Below are 15,912 nucleotides of genomic sequence, written 5' to 3'. Positions count from 1 at the left end.
TATAAATCTTCAGATCCATGTGGATGTGCCACCCAACGAGCAAGGCAGCTTCGCCATTCCTCCTGCAAAGTGTAGTCCTTGGTAAAAGGACTGCTGGCACCTTATCCATATCTTTACTGACAAAAATAAAGCTTTGAAAATGAAACACAGTTGTTGCCATGTTCTGTCTGGCTTTAGTGGCAAAGCTCAGATCATTAGTGGTCAACGCTGCCTTTTTACACCTCATACCTGCACAGGTGGCTGGACAGGAATACTGTTCTGACAAAGGAACCAGAGTGAACTCAAATAAAACTGTGAGGCAGATCAAAGACTCAGAGAAACTGTAGAACTCCTGATGTGATTTATAGAAGTGACTAAATAATGGAGGAGTATAAATCCTATTGCCTTCAGTAGCACATGTTGTATGTGGATATGTGTACAACTTTTAAACAATTTATAAACATAAAGAAAAAAATTGGAAATATCAGTATAGAGACATAAATCTATCTTATGGTGAAGTTTTTTTGTTTTCTGCTGATAGGAGCCTGACTGCAGCAGTGCCTAAATGCAGACACTTTAAAGAAAGAACACGAAAGGCACTTATGAATCAATGTACTTATGTACGTGTGACATTTTAAACATTTAAATATTTCTATTTTTTTAAAATACTATATTTAGACTTAAAATTAGGCCTAATTTAATAGATTTTGCTGGATTAAACTCTAAAATCAATTACATTTTTGCATTTGCATGAATTAGTGAAGGAGAATAATGTATTCACTTGAGTTTACAAAGGGTTTTTAAGTTCTTAACTGTATAATCTTATCCTGAAAACTGTGCCTCTTGCAACAGAGAAATCCTTATATTCCTGTTGAAATACTAATATGGTACTGATTCAGGATAAAAAATAGAATCTTAAGCTCAGCTGAAAGGAATGTTTATGGTCCTTTCAATAAGCTTTGGGTCAAGTGATTAGTGAGGCATCAATACCACTGCTATAATTCTAACTTGTTTTTTCTTCATCAGTATATCTGATCCAGCTTGTAACACAGCCTAGACCTGTTTTGTTTAGGGCATAGGGCAAGGTCAGGAATCACATTAAAAGGATACGTACCAAAATGAAAATAGTTGTCACAAAAAACCCATCATGTGATGTAGAATTGAGAGGGTGCAACCAGGCAGAGTGCCAGCAACTACTGCTTTCATTTTAATTTTATGTAAATAACATAATATAGAGGACTCAGGCAGACAGGACTCTGTGATTTCTCATCAGATGGCAGGCACAATTGCTTATGCTGATCTGCCATGAAGAGAAATATGCTTGCTAAAAAACTGGTCTTTAGGTATCAGTGCTGTGTATCTTTCTGAGGAAAAAGGATCCTCCCAGCTGCTGGATAAAATGTTGGCCTTATACAGAAAATATGATCTAAAATGTTTGCTAGCCCTATTATGTCTATTTTGCCACAGTTCCCACATCCCATACTGAATATTTTAGCTGTTCATATAAAAGGAATTTCGATACTTCAAAACCAAGTCTCTCAAAAATACCCACCAACTAGCAAATATGCAGCAAATTTTGAATCCATGTTTAACTGAAGCTTTAAAAAGCTGATAAAGGGAAGGAAAATTCTACACCATATCCATAATGTGACTGAGGAAATATGGCAGATTCTATGATGATCTGTATTTTGAATATCTACTGTGGTATCAAAAGGACTTTTTTCCCACATAAGCATACAATGTTTATATCTGAAAGATCCATCTTTATGAAGAGATGCTTTTACTTTCAAATTAGATGAGTTCAGCCCTGAAATTTCCATAGAAATACATTTTCTAGTCTTCTAGAGCTGTATACATGGCTACAGCTGTCTAGAGGGTTTTCAGGTAAATGCTTGACTTCAGCAACTTTGGGAAAATATTTGTTTTAATCACTTCAATTTACATATTTATTTCATCTAAGTATGATTTTAAACATTTTATTAGACTTCTTTTACAATGAAACCCTGCAAAATCCAGACATATAAGCAGTTTGGGATAGAGTTTTCCCACCAGGATGAAGCACATATTTCATAGTCTTGTATTCTTTGTGAAGTTAATTAAAGCCTTTCATTGCTTTCATCAGAATAAATTGCTAGAGATAGTTATCTGTAGTTTGTGATTTACGTGACTGAAATACAGAATATATATGCACACTTTTACTGGTTTTATGCATATTGCTCTATTTGGTGCACCTGTTGTCATGATTCAGTTGTTATTTTTTTAAAACAAGATTGATCAATATTCCATATAGCTATTTGTTTGTTCTTTTACTATTGGCTCTGCATTAATCCTTCAGAGGCAACGGTGAAGGCTGTTTCTTCAGATTTCTACTTACCAGTCAGACTGGTGCTGGGGAGAATATAGTATAGATTCTGCATCTTATCCACTGAAGAGTAACTGGGCTTTGGTTTTGTTTTGCCTTGTTTTTTAGAAAACTTAGATACAATGATAGCTGAGCAGACAAAGAAGAAGCTTGAGAACCCTTCAACTAAAACCAGAACAAAACTAACAGCAGGTACCTGTTCTACAATTTTCTCTCCTACAATAACACTTTTTTTAACCTATTCAGTTGAAATTATGCTAATTGCTATAGCAGCCAGACTGCTGGTTAAAGCTACAATCCCTCAAGGACCTGTAGCCAAGCTTGGTTGTCTAAACACACAACCAGAGAGGAATTTTCACTTAATTGTCCAAACTTTGAGAAGTATATTCACTGTCCTTTTCTTCAGTGGAGTCCATACATTACACATATGTCAACTTTGGACATAGTGAATGTAAATTTCATATTATCTTTCTCTGCACAAAGAAATGTGCCTTTATGAACTATATATTATTGCATCATTGTCACCTGCATTCAGCTACTGTTTGTAACAGCAGAAACAGACATTCCTATTTCCAGAGGTCTGGAGTAGAGATGACCTTTAGAAACCACTTTGAGACAGACTCCAGTGAGGCTCTTCCTCAATCATCAGTCAAAATGTTTTACTTGCCAAAGATCGTGTTGATGTGATTGAGAAATGCTTTTGGTACATTTGATACATTGTTTGTTCTTGTCATTTCTTTAGACAAGAGTAGTGAAGAAGCAGACAGTACGAAGGAAGAAGCAGCTAAGATGGAAAAGGAATACGAAGTTTCAAAGGATTCTACAAAAAATGAAGGACAAAATGCAGCAGGAAACAATGAAGAGTCCGGAGGTACAGAATAGCCATTGCTTTTCCTACTACTTATGCTCTAGTGATTGGAGCCTTTTCCTATCTTTGGTATTGTTTTTCCTTTGTGTTAGCATAAATATCTTCAGTTTATAGTCACTGGGAGTCAGCACACCACAGCTTGATTCAGAAGTGTTCTATTTGCCCAGTTTTAAGCATATGACACTATATCCCTTGCTGAGTGTGACCATAATCTTACACAGAATTCATGGCCCCTTGTGAGAACAATATGAAATGCAGATTGACACAGTAGTGCAGAGAGATTTTGCTTCTTTGCATCTGTGGCTTTTGAGTGAAATCAGATGATCAGGATATTCAATAATCTGAGTAGGCCCACTGATTTTGATGGTTTGTGTTAGAACAAGCTGGTACTGGAAGGTACTGGAAAGTGCTGCAGTGACAGAATTTGCATTACTCAGTGCCAAGGTTAAGGGTTATCAGCAATTAACCTGCTTTACATAACTCTGATACCTGTTACAGTAAGTTGGTGTCTCCCTAAGCAAATGTAGCACAGTAGTACTGTTATTATGCCAGTTGTCTCAGCATGACACACAATGCCACGTGCTGAATTAGACTGTGTTGGAGTCTCCTGGGTGCAAATCAGCTGCTATATCTCAAAACAAATCTGCAGAGAACATTGTGCCACCTTATCGTGCTAAACTTCTGAAGGAGAATGTTTGTTAGTGCAGAAACCTTTCAGTGAGTTCTTATTGCTAAGGATTCAGCAGAAACATCTATGTTTTGTAGTCAATTGGCTAAACAAAATTGCTGATAATCTATTTTGCACCAATGCTGAATGCCTGTGTGTCCACTGCAGCCTGCTCAGCCATGAATGGCAGAAATCAAGGCTGCAGTAGATTGTAGTGCATTGTCACCTGGGTCAGTCCTGTGAGCAGTGCAGACACTCACAGATGGAAGGTGGCATTTTTTCCAGCAGGTCATTTATTTGAGCACAGAAGAAGAAAATTTCTCAAGATGGCTGTCTGATTTCACAGGAGAGAAAAGTTGTCTCAATACCCGTGGGAGGTGATAAATAACACATTTTCCTTGTCTGTTGAAGATTTGTCTTTCCATTAGTTCTTTGTATCATCATGCAATGCCCTTTGCTCTTTCACAGAGTAACTTATTATAAAGTTACTGCACTCCCAGCTCAAAAAGTATGATGTATCTAATACTGTATCCACTTACTAATGCAGACATGCGTAGTTGGCGCTAGTAATCTTCTACATGCTAATCACAATAGGTTTTTATTCCTGATAAATGTAAGAACATTACATCAATAAAGCTCTAGTCAAGTTAAGAATTCAAAATCCATTAGCTGGAATATTTCCTTAGGGACCTTATTAGGTAATCCTTGAACTAATTCTGTCCTGTGTGCTTTCTGGTCCAAAAATAGCCATCACTTTAAAATTTCAGCTATAACAAGGAGTTATCATGGGAATGCTAATACATTCCTTTTCTCAGTAAATGTAGTAACTATATTTCCACTTGTCTTTCAAAATACCACAGTGTCAGGTTTGCCATGTGCTGTTAGCACTACTCTATGGAGGAGTTTTCATACTCAAAGCTCTCAGTCTTAATTAATTCCTTGCTATCTCAACAGCTTCATCTTTGCTGAACAATTATGATGATCAAAAAGCTACAGGCTGCCTTTAATCCACATAGGCAGTTTGTGTGGATACCACCAAAAGTTATGTATAAAGATCAAAAAAAGCCACAATCCTAAATTTGTGTGTGACTAATCTTGCACAGACAAAACCTCCTAGCCATCTGTGGGAATTTTGCCTGACTGAGTTTGACAGGACTCAGCTTTTAAACAGAAACTAAGAATAGTTTTAATCTGCCTTTGCTGTGACCACCTTCACCCAGTTAAGCAAGCTGCATCAATCATTGATGTAAGTGCCTGAATTCTCTCTCATCCTTTTCTCCAGGGAAATCTGAGGCATATTTGGAAGCAATCAGGAAGAACATAGAATGGCTGAAAAAACACAATAAACAAGGTAACAAGGAAGGTATGAAGTGAAAGGCCTTAACATTGGGGTGGGCACCATATACATTACAAAGCACGTAATTTATATTGTGGTGTATGACTTAGCATTATGTTATAAGTTAAATAATAGTGATGTGAAACTGAGCTTGACTATGGTGATAGTTAGTGTGTTAAAGTTAAATAATACAGGTCATGTCAAAGTTAAATCAATGAATGAAAATAGTAAACTAAGGCAGATTAATGTAAGCTGGCTCGAATGGCTGCTGGCCACAAAACACAGAGACCTGGTGGTCTGCCAGTGTGGCAGGTTTGTCCAGTGCATCACTTTCCTATTTCAACATACCTTTTAATTATGATTTTGTACATGATAGGAATGTATTTTAAACGTCTGGGTGTATCTAGGAGAGCTCAGTGCATCTGGCTAGCATGCCTTCATAAAACAGCAATGTGCTTTGTTTCATAACCAGGAATAGTTAAGATACAAACTTATGTCACAATGTAATACATTGGATTACAGCCCGAATCAACTTGAATGACTTGTAGCTCACACGCAAAGCTGTGCAGGAGGGAGCAGAGACTGAAGCAGCTGCATGGGGAGTGCTCACCAGCTGTCCCACCATTTGACTCCTCCCCGGAGGCAGGGCTGTGTGAGCGCTGGAGGCGGGAGGTAACAGAACAGCGGCAGGATTTTCTCGCTTATTTTTCACAGATCTTTATTTAGCCATACCAGTTCTCCCCTCGAGATCTTACGTAAAACCAGCCCCCTGTCCCTTTTCTCTGCCATGGCTGGGTGTTCTGCCATCACCCTTTCTGGAAGTGAAGGCTCCTAGCCGAGGGATCCATCCCTGGGCTATGACTGGCGCCTGGCGAGGAGGATCCTTCTTTGCACCAGCCGAGCAGAGGGTGATCTGAGATGAGATTAGCCCTGGGTAATCTAACCATCCTCTCTGTGTGTTGAAGTGTATGTGAATTACATTTCAGAGACGAGTGCGTGCCTACAGCCCAACACAGGCGTTTTCCTATCCAGAACCTGTAATAGGAAGGACTTTTGAAAAAAATTTCCATCTCTAAAATCATTTCCTCACAATGGCAGTGATGCAGTGATGCAATTAGCAGCAGGCACACATATTTGCTCAAGAGTTTGCCTGCCAATTCTAATAAATGGTTCTGTTTAGCAGTGTATTCATTACAGTAATTAGACCTCAGTCATGTGTGATTATATCCCTGTATCACACATACTGACTGGGCAGCCCCTCGCTCCTCTTCATAGTAACCTTTCTTCTGCACTGCTGAAGTCTGAAAATGGCTGTAACTGCAGATCAATAGCATTTTATCTGCTTTTGACTGCATTAAGATATACGTTTCTGTGTAGATGGATTTTCATTTGCACTAAAATATCTTTATTGTCCTCTGGCAATGGAAACGAGTCTTAAAGTGAGTGTAAGTTATGACAAAATTAGAATAGTGTTCTTACTCTTCTGATACATCATCTTCATTGTGCCTTTCCATACTTCTTATTTTTGTAAAATGCTAATTCAGATCCCCTGGGGTCATGTTAGAAGAAGTGCAGTCAGGGTAAGCTTATCTAACCGTGAATGCATTGTGGTGTTTCTTCAGTACAGGATGAGGTGGTATTGGTGTGCTCATCAATCATTTCTCCACTTCCAGCTACCACCTGGGAGCTGGCAGAAAAGTAACTCTCAAAGTAATTCATGTATTAAAATGACCAGTGTTTTCCACCCCCACTCATGGATTGGTTTACTCGCTGAATATACTTGAAGAGGTTTAGATTTTCTTCAGGCAAATGTTTGTAGATCCTTATCTTTGTATGAATTTCAGGAGAAATTACTATTCGTTCAATGACTAATAAGGCTGGAAATGTTAATTTACATTTCCCCAGTTTAAAAATATCAATTTCCTATTAAGGAGGCTGAGTAAACTTGAGGGGCTGGGATTTTGGGCTGGATTTTGGGCTGATGGCCTTTTGTGTCCGAGAGTTTGGTTTGCATATTTTCAATCTGTCGGCTCTGTGGGCCTGTCCTTCGTATCTCCCAGGCCTGTCTTGATGATTGAAATGCTTTTCAAGAGGAGCTCCTTCCCAGTGTAAATCAGCTCCCTCCAGTAGCTGCCGAGGTGTTCTATTGCAGTTGGACTCCAAAGCACAGAAATGAGGCATTTAACTAATACATGTGGATTTTTTGCCAAATACTTAGGTAGTTTATAGTTTCATAACATTAACAGTAGCCATTTAGGAATGAAAGTAAATTCTGTAATCAATTGCAATGGCAAATGGCTTGATTTGAATATGCAAATAAGACCTCACTTCATTTACTGTAGCTGTTTCACAGCTCAATGAAATGCTGCAGCTGTTGCAGGGAGTATAACCCAAAGATGATTTTTCTAATTACAATAGGTTGTAAATAAGTATTGGAAATTAGAGGTTATAAATTTCTAGAAAAAAAAAATCAAATTAAATTGCCATGAGATATCTAACAAATTAGCCAGAATTGGATAATATTGTAGTGTTTGTAATCCCGTACAGAATGTTTAGTAATTAAACATTCACATTTCCACATAATGACTTGGAGTTATAAATAGTATTCTAGAAGTAAAACAAGCTCAGGGATTTTAATGTGAATAATGTGGATATCATATTAATTTAGTGTTTGCTTTTCCATTCATTTCCATTCCTTGATATCTTTCACTGGGGACTCTCATTCTCAACATGAATTAAATCTCACAACCTCATTATGAAATGGCTGGGTCCTGTTTGTCTCTGTTACTCACACAGGATGGAGAGACAAGCAGGTTACATTCTCTTAAGTAATGACAGTAGAAGACCAGACAAGAAATCCTGGCCTCAGTACAGGGAATGGCAAAATTCCTGTTAACTCAGATATGGAATGGACACCTTTGCAGGAGTGGGGAGTTTTGAATATCAATTTTCTGTATCACTCATTTGAAATTGCCTTATACTGTTGTAAAAATGATTGCAGGCATCAATTTGCTTCTTAATGTCTTTCTATTTCTATCCTATTTTGATCACTGACCCCTAAAAAAAAGAAGTCATTATTGTCTATTTTGTTAAGAATGTACAGTTGGAAAGAAGGTTCTTCCACATATTGCTGTATGGTGTTATACTTTGGACTACATTACAAGATCAGTATGAATGCATTCTGAAGGCTCTGTCTGTGGAATAAGTAATTTATACTGAAAAAATCAGAACGTATCTATCTGTTCTTGTGAAAGATACTAATTCATTTAACTTAGTATGAACCCTTAAAACATTGATGTTCTTTGGGTTCTAACAAATTAACTTCTGATTCTATCAAAATAACTTCTGATTCTTACAAATTAGGCTTTACATTTTATGCAGCAAAGTATGTAGCTAACTGAAACTTTATTGTGTTTATGTGTGAATATACTGAATCTGTTACCAGAGTTACAACTACACAATAGGTTACCCATTTATGTTATTTGAAAGATTGTTTTGCATTAGAATTCTTTTCATGGAAAATAGTGATGTTTTCCAGCATGGGAAAAGTCTGTTTAACACCTATGGTGTGAACCTGGCTGTATAGATGCACTCATCCATTGGAAAAGGAGGAGGGATCTTTCAGTACTCTCTTGCAGAGTCTATTTGTCAGTCAAAACCTGACACTAGCACTGTCACAAAGACTGCTCACTGCAGGATTTTTCACATCAGAGTATTATGTTCTGTATCGAGGTAAATAACTGTATAATTTTGAGCTATTTTCAGGAAGTTGGTTTCTTGATTTTTCTCTACAGTTTTTGTAGTAAGTGGGAATTCTACTGGGATTTCAGTAAGAAATAGCCCATTTAATATTTTCTTTTGATTCTGTGACAGCTGTGAAAATAATAGGGTTCTAACAACAGGTTTTGCTCTGTAGACTAGAACATCAAATCTCTGGACCAGAAAATATTCTTACTTTAGCACTTGACAGCAATCAATCAAGAGCAAGAGATGATTATTCCTCTTGAATACTAAAAGCACCATGATGTGTAAAAAGATTTTGTGCAGGTGTTTTGGGTTTATTTATTGTTTTCACAAGCTGCACTTAGGGTGAATTCTCTTCATGTTTCATCAAGTGCACTTGTCAGATAAGCTTTACGATGACATTGTTTGTTAGGTGAAGCAATATAATGGCAATGACTCACTGTGCAAATGAATTCTTATTTTTCAGACTATGATCTTTCAAAGCTGAGAGATTTCATTGATCAGCAAGCTGATGCTTATGTGGACAAGGGCATCCTGGACAAGGAGGAGGCTGATGTAATTAAACGCATCTATGGCAGCCTGTAAAAACTTAGTGGCTGCCAGACATGTAGAAAAGTAGTCTAGTTTCCCCCACTCCTGGCTCAGTGACTTATGATCCCTTAATTTGAGGATATCATTAGAAATGCTCTGTTTACATTGTACTGACAACTTTCTAGGCAGAAATGAAGAGCTGTAGTGCTCCATTCACCCTCTGCATCTTGTATTTTCCTACACTCACAAATCAATCCCAAACACCAAATTCTGACAGTGAATTTCTATTGGATAGGGTCAATATTTCTGTAATGCTCTCTTTGATTTATTATTTGTGTTTGGTTTACTTTTGTAGATCAACCGTTTCTGATGGAAAGTTCTTTTAATGCTACATCTTTTTGCTCTCAACAAGCTTTCTATAGATGCAACTATGTAAAGGGCATTATTAGAAAATAGTTCATAGTTCTCTAAATAAAATATTTGAAAATAATTTACCTATTAAAGTTTTCATTAATCTTAACATTATTTTATATTCAAAAATTTTGGGTTTAAATCCTAATATCTTTTTTTCTTTTTTGATCCTTTTTTATTTCTTTATGTAGTTTTTCATAATTTGGACTGTCATGTCCTTAGCTAACTGATAAATCTTTGACATTACCATTGCCTTTCCTATTACAGAGCTGTGTTCTCTTCTTCAGCATGTGTGAACATTCTCTTTGGTGCACCATTTGATGACTGTGCATGCATAATTAGTTGAATTCCTGATGTGAGTATCCTGATAGTCAGTGTAAATAGCCATTACTTTCTCTAAAGAAAAATAAAAAAAGGAAAGCAATTCAAGTTATTTTGCATGGAAAGGGAAGTTTGCAAGTAGAGATGTTTTTAGGAACATGGGCCTTGCTTTTCAGAAAGACTTGAAGAATCTATCATATCTCAGTATCTCTGGATATCAAGGCTGTGGTCTCTTTACTGACCTCTGCTCTGTGTGGAGCACTATCACCCTGTACATTTTCTTCTTTATTTTTTTTTCTGCCTATATGTGTTTTCATTAGCCAAGAATTTGGTGCTTCCCAATGAAAAAGGAAAACAAAAATGTCACCCTTCATTCTTCTTCCTGAACTTACACAGTTTTGGAAGAATGGCTCATGGAGTCTTCTGTCTTTAAGTGAATGGATAATTTCATGTATGAAGAACTCATAAAGCAAGATCAGAGGTAAGGAATTTTTTAGAAAGGTAGATTTTAAACTGAGTTCCAGAAGATACAAGTCCTGAGACTTATCACCTGCAGCAGTTATTTGTGTAGATGAACTCCAGGAAAGCCATGTTCTCTTCACTTACAGATTCTTCATCGATAATTGAGGTTATCCCTCTCTGATTCTTTAAAAAACACCTCTTGATGTCTCTGAGATTGATACAGTTAAAAAATGTCAGCTGATGCAGAGATTGGAATCTGCCTGCAATGAGGGAGATACTGACTTACAGCACTGCCTGCACAGCATAAAGTTCTGTAAATGTTAAAACACTTCCTTGGGTCATTTCCTTTCTCATTGTCTCAGCACAGCAGGAGATTAAGGAGGAAGAGATTTGAGCAATGAAGTAAACTCTGGAATCCCTGAAAAACATAAATTATCAACTGATTATTGATAAATTATCACTTGACAACCAATATTAAGTGAATGTGATGGCAGTGAGGTGTAACAGCATAACTCTTTGCAAACTGATGACACATAAGCCAGTGAATGGTTTCTGACAGACACAAAGTACGTCACTGCCTGCTCATACACATCCTGATATGAATCACTGAATTGCAGTATCAGTCACTAATGGTGATTTATTTTAAGGTAAAAACTGTATCCAAAAGTGAAGTCAATATAAGCTTCCTCTTTAGAGAATAGTCCCTTAGAAACTCTAGAGAAAATAATTAGGACAAAGAATTTTTGTTGCTTTGAATCAGTATATTTGTTTTCATCCAAACCCTCTGTTTATTGTTATTTACTAATATTCCCAAAGATCTGAATTTCTTGTCCCTGTGGATCTCAATTTTGTTCTGCAACAGCTTGTGACTTATTTTCTTATGTGACTATCACATAGGAAAAGCAGACTGATTCCCAGATTTGGATTTTTGAAAGACATCAGGGGAATGGTAACTAACTGTAGACCTTTACAGCAGTGATCAAGGATCTGCACTTGAAAAAACAAAGAAGGACAAACTTTCCTTTCCCAATGGTTACTTTAAAAAAAGAGCCCACATTTTCTTCTCCTGTCAATATAATGAGTAGTATAATAATATTTTTCATTTTCATTGGAAGTTAGTTTCTTACTTTGGTCTCTCCTGAGTCTGGTACTAATGGGAAGATGTCATCAACTAGTGACCTGTGATTATGAACAGTATGTGTCCACAAAAAGGTTGGTGTCATATTTGTTAATCTCCCAGTTTTGCAAATTCTATAACTTCAACAAAGTATCAATGACATAATGGAGGAAAAAAAAGTCCCAACAATGGGTATGACCTGATTGTATTTTGGAGTATGCATGTTCTTGGACTGTTCTTACCCTGCTGCTGTGCATCACTTGGGGTACTCATGTAGATAATTGGACCAACCTGATGAGTAGCAGAGAACAGAGAAGCCTCTGACAGATAAACCAGCAGTCCAAGCTATGGTTCCTCAAATTAGATTCACTTCCCAGCCTGCCCAAGCCCACTAAACTTGTTATTTGAATGCTTCACATACTGATTTCATTGCTGGTTCATTGGATGAACATCACACCTTTGAGAACTAGACAGTGAGAACCCAGCCAGCCTGATGAATCACCCTGCGTTTCTAAGGGGCCGGGACTTGTGCTAAATAAAATCAAACCGAGTGACGCAAGTTTCAACCTGCACTACAGATCAGTCCTTGTTTTTCAGGGAACACTTCGAGCACATTAGGACTGGACATCCCCTGCTGGTGTGTTCAGTCCATAATTAGTAAATCTAATTATTGCATTCTTCCTGGTGAGAAAGGTATATTCAACACCTGCATGTCTCTGGTTCTAAACTGACAAAAATCAGTTTCTGTGTTGTTTATATCTCTGCTGGATCCTTCAGAAATCCTTCACTCCTAAATTATCACTAAAAATGTAACAAGTACAATATATATGGTATTCACCTTTTGAGCTTTTCTAATAGACTATTGTTTCTGATACTGTACTTTATTAAACACTTTACTACAAGCTACATTAGTGTGCTGGTTTTGGCTGGGATAGAGTTTATTTTCAATATGTTTTGGATCTGTGCTGGAAACACAAATGTGTTGATAACACAGAGATGTTTTAGTTTCTGCTGAGCAGAGCCCACACTGAGCCAAGGCCTTTTGTGCTCCTCACCCCACCAGCGAGGAGGCTGGGGGGGCGCAAGAAGCTGGGACACAGCTGGCACAGCTGACCCCAGCTGACCCAAGGGATATCCCAGAGCACGTGGCACCACGCTCAGTGTGCAAAGCCCGGGAAGAAGGAGGAAGGGGGCGGGACATTGAGAGTGATGATGTTTGTCTTCCCAAGTAACTGTTTCTTGGGATAGGGCCCTGCTTTCCTGGGGATGGCTGAACACCTGCCTGCCCAGGGGAAGTAGTGAATGAATCCCTTGTTTTCCTTTCTTTGTGTGCACAGCTTTTGCATTACCTCTTAAACTGGCTTTATCTCAACATGTGAGTTTCCTCGCTTTCAACCTTCTCTCCCCCATCCCACTGTGGGGGAGTGAGCGAGTGCCTACGTGGGGCCGAGTTACCAGCTGGGGTTAAACCACAACAGGCAGTACAAGGCTGCTGTTGTGTGCTAAGGAGAATGCATCTTTTCTATCCACTGCCCAGCTTTTTTAAGCTATCCTGCACTATGGAGCAATAGGAGTTCATCTCAATGCAGGAAGGGGTGGGTCACCACAGGGGTGCCCTTCTGAGAATGCTGGATGCAACTACAGCACCTGGTGGCTGAGTTAGCTGGATTTACAGGGGTTTAGTAGCCTCCAGCCATGTTACAACTGAGTCCCAAAGGTACGCTTTTTATCAGGTATGTCCCACATATTTCACTGGAAAAGATCCTTAGTCCAAGCATGCCCAGGTTTTGACTTTTCAAGCTTTGACTGAAGAAATACATAAAAACAAAACTTCAAACATGCAGGTTCTTCACCACAAAACAGCTCCAAAACACAGAATTTTATCTGCTCTAAGTACTTCAGTTCTGCCTGAAATTGCCCTGTTCCAGCCATAAACAACACCTTGCAGTATTGGTAGAAATATATAAACAAACAACCAAGCTACAGCTGTACCAGGCATAAAAGCAGAGTGGGAAGCAGAATATACATGGTGATGAAAACAAATACATTAAAAGTACAGGAAAATATGCCAGTTTGTTAAATAACAACACGAAAATGTGGATTAAGATATTAAAACATTAGTTATTTCGGAGTCTTAACTCTTTTTAAGAGTAGTAAAGCTCCACCTTGAATCAGTCTGAGTGTATTGCAATTTCCAGGCACTGTTTCTCTTGCCTGCCCAGCTCTCCCTGGGCCCGGCCACAGCAGCCATGATGAGTCGCCAGTGAAGGAGTGCAAGGGGCCAGCAGAGGCATGGGAAAGCAATTCCTAAAAATATTTTACCTCTACTTAAAAAATGGGCAGTTGGTCTCCATATTTGCCCTAAGGATTATGACACACCACGTCTATCTACCTGAAAACCTGCACTCTTTGCCCACACTGTGAGGGGCAGCCAGGACACAGAATCCATGCAATTGGTGCTCAAGAAAAAAGCTGAGGGGCCCTCAGGTGAGGAGACCCAGCGGCCTGTGGGCTCATCAGGGCTCAGCTGTACCAAAGGCTCATTAGAGCTCCTACCCTGCCCACAGAGAGCAGCCAGGTTCAGGGCAGAGAAGAGTGGCTGCTGTGGGGCCTGGTAAACAGGACTGGAAGAGCCAAAGATGGAGTGGAAGTAAAAGCTGGGGCTTCTCTGCCCAGCTCTGAGCACTTGGAGCACGTGAAGAGCATCTACGGGCAGGTGAGGAGCGGAGACCCGCGCTGGGGCGGCAGCAAGGTAGGGCTCTTACGGATGGCCTTTGTGGTGGGCAGGGACAACCCCAAAACTCTCCCTGCAGGAGGATGGTGTGTGGCACAGATGGGTTGGGTGTCTCTACTGGTTTTGCACTGAATGCCGTGCTGTGTGCCGGTGGGGAGGGGTTTCCAGGGAGCAGAGGGGCCGTGGGTTATCAGGGCGCTGCAGGGCTCTAATCTGCCCTGCGGTTGCTGTGTCTGAGGGGTCGGTGCGCGCTCAAGGGGCTCTGGTGTGTTTGGGCTGGCAGAGCCGCTTCCCCCCTTCCTTCCCTTCTGTATGGCCTTCTCAGTCAGGGAAAATAGGTGTACGTGGTGTGAGGGACTGTTTGTCCTGAAGGCTCTGCAGCCCACTGGGACGGCCAGAGTGAAGTGTCACTGCCAGGAGCTCGGTCAGTGCTGGGCAGGAGGGGCAGTGCTCGCTGTGCCGGGACAGCTGTGCTTCTGACCTGCTCAGCAAAACACCCTGGTCCTGTGTGTGCTGGATGGGTGAGGTTATCATAATAGCAGGCCCTTGGTAGAAAAGGATTAAGTTTTTCTGTAGGATTGTAAAATATAACTGGGCTTGAAGCTAGGGTTCCCTCTGGAAAAGCAGTTCTGGCTTCATAATGCCCTGAAATTAACTGACAATACAAGTTACTATCATGTGAGGAATAAATACAAAAACCAATTTAAGAAAGAGACAAGACTTAAAACTAATTCACCAAGCTCTTTAAGAAAAATCAGTGCTTCCTTTTTATTCACTCTGGGCTTTCTCTGTTCTTGTTAATTTGTGTGCCACTGCAGACCTTCTCTTTGGGACCAGAGCTGGAGTTGATTTGAATGAGCCTGACGGGCCTGAGCTCCTGCCAGCTCTAGGGAAATACAAATTCCTGCCAAGCTTGGAATTTTTACTTCTGGTTTTAGTAAATTAATGAAACTTTCTATATTGCTTCTCTCTTAACATACTGCAAAAAGGTTTTGCTTTAAAGGAATGATAAATTATATTGATGAGCAGAAAGACAAGAAACTGCATCTGTCAAGGTGGGGATCCAGCAAGTCTTTAATGATGGGAGTTTTGTGAAGCTTATTGAATACCTGAGGAAAAAATTCAGGATGCTTAACAAGAAGTTGCTAATACACTAACTTTGGGGCAAAGAGTGAATTCTTGTTGCATTCTGCCTTCCTGAGCTTCAGGTGGGGTCTACCTGCAGATTTGAACACTGGCATCTCTTCTCAGAACAGGGAAGGCTTGTCAGTGTGGCTCTTACTCATCTTAATAGTTTTCTTGACTGCACAACTAGAGAAAATAACTCTTACAGGTCTCATTGAGGAGGGTGAGTTATATGGTAAAGGACACTATTTACCC

At 39.3% G+C, this 15,912-nt stretch overlaps 1 protein-coding gene across 2 annotated transcripts in view; it reads left to right on the top strand.

Moving 5' to 3' along the window:
• Positions 1 to 12,704, top strand: part of SCG3 (secretogranin III) — a 28,718-nt gene extending 16,014 nt beyond the window's left edge. The window contains exons 9-12 of one of the 2 annotated variants that reach the window (XM_050309047.1): positions 2,450 to 2,533; positions 3,084 to 3,212; positions 5,159 to 5,227; positions 9,423 to 12,704. In XM_050309047.1, coding sequence (XP_050165004.1) covers positions 2,450 to 2,533; positions 3,084 to 3,212; positions 5,159 to 5,227; positions 9,423 to 9,541 — 401 coding nt within the window. In that variant the 3' untranslated portion in view covers positions 9,542 to 12,704. Of the gene's footprint in view, positions 1 to 2,449; positions 2,534 to 3,083; positions 3,213 to 5,158; positions 5,240 to 9,422 lie in introns of both variants that reach the window. The other variant, XM_050309046.1, reaches the window with a different exon arrangement.
• The last annotated feature ends 3,208 nt before the right edge of the window (positions 12,705 to 15,912 follow it).

The sequence above is a fragment of the Myiozetetes cayanensis genome, unplaced genomic scaffold (assembly GCF_022539395.1).
Source record: "Myiozetetes cayanensis isolate MyiCay16 unplaced genomic scaffold, myiCay2020 scf14, whole genome shotgun sequence".
Lineage (NCBI taxonomy): Eukaryota > Metazoa > Chordata > Aves > Passeriformes > Tyrannidae > Myiozetetes > Myiozetetes cayanensis.
The sequence above is the reverse complement of the archived record's forward strand: the minus strand, read 5'-3'. Positions and strand labels throughout refer to the sequence as shown.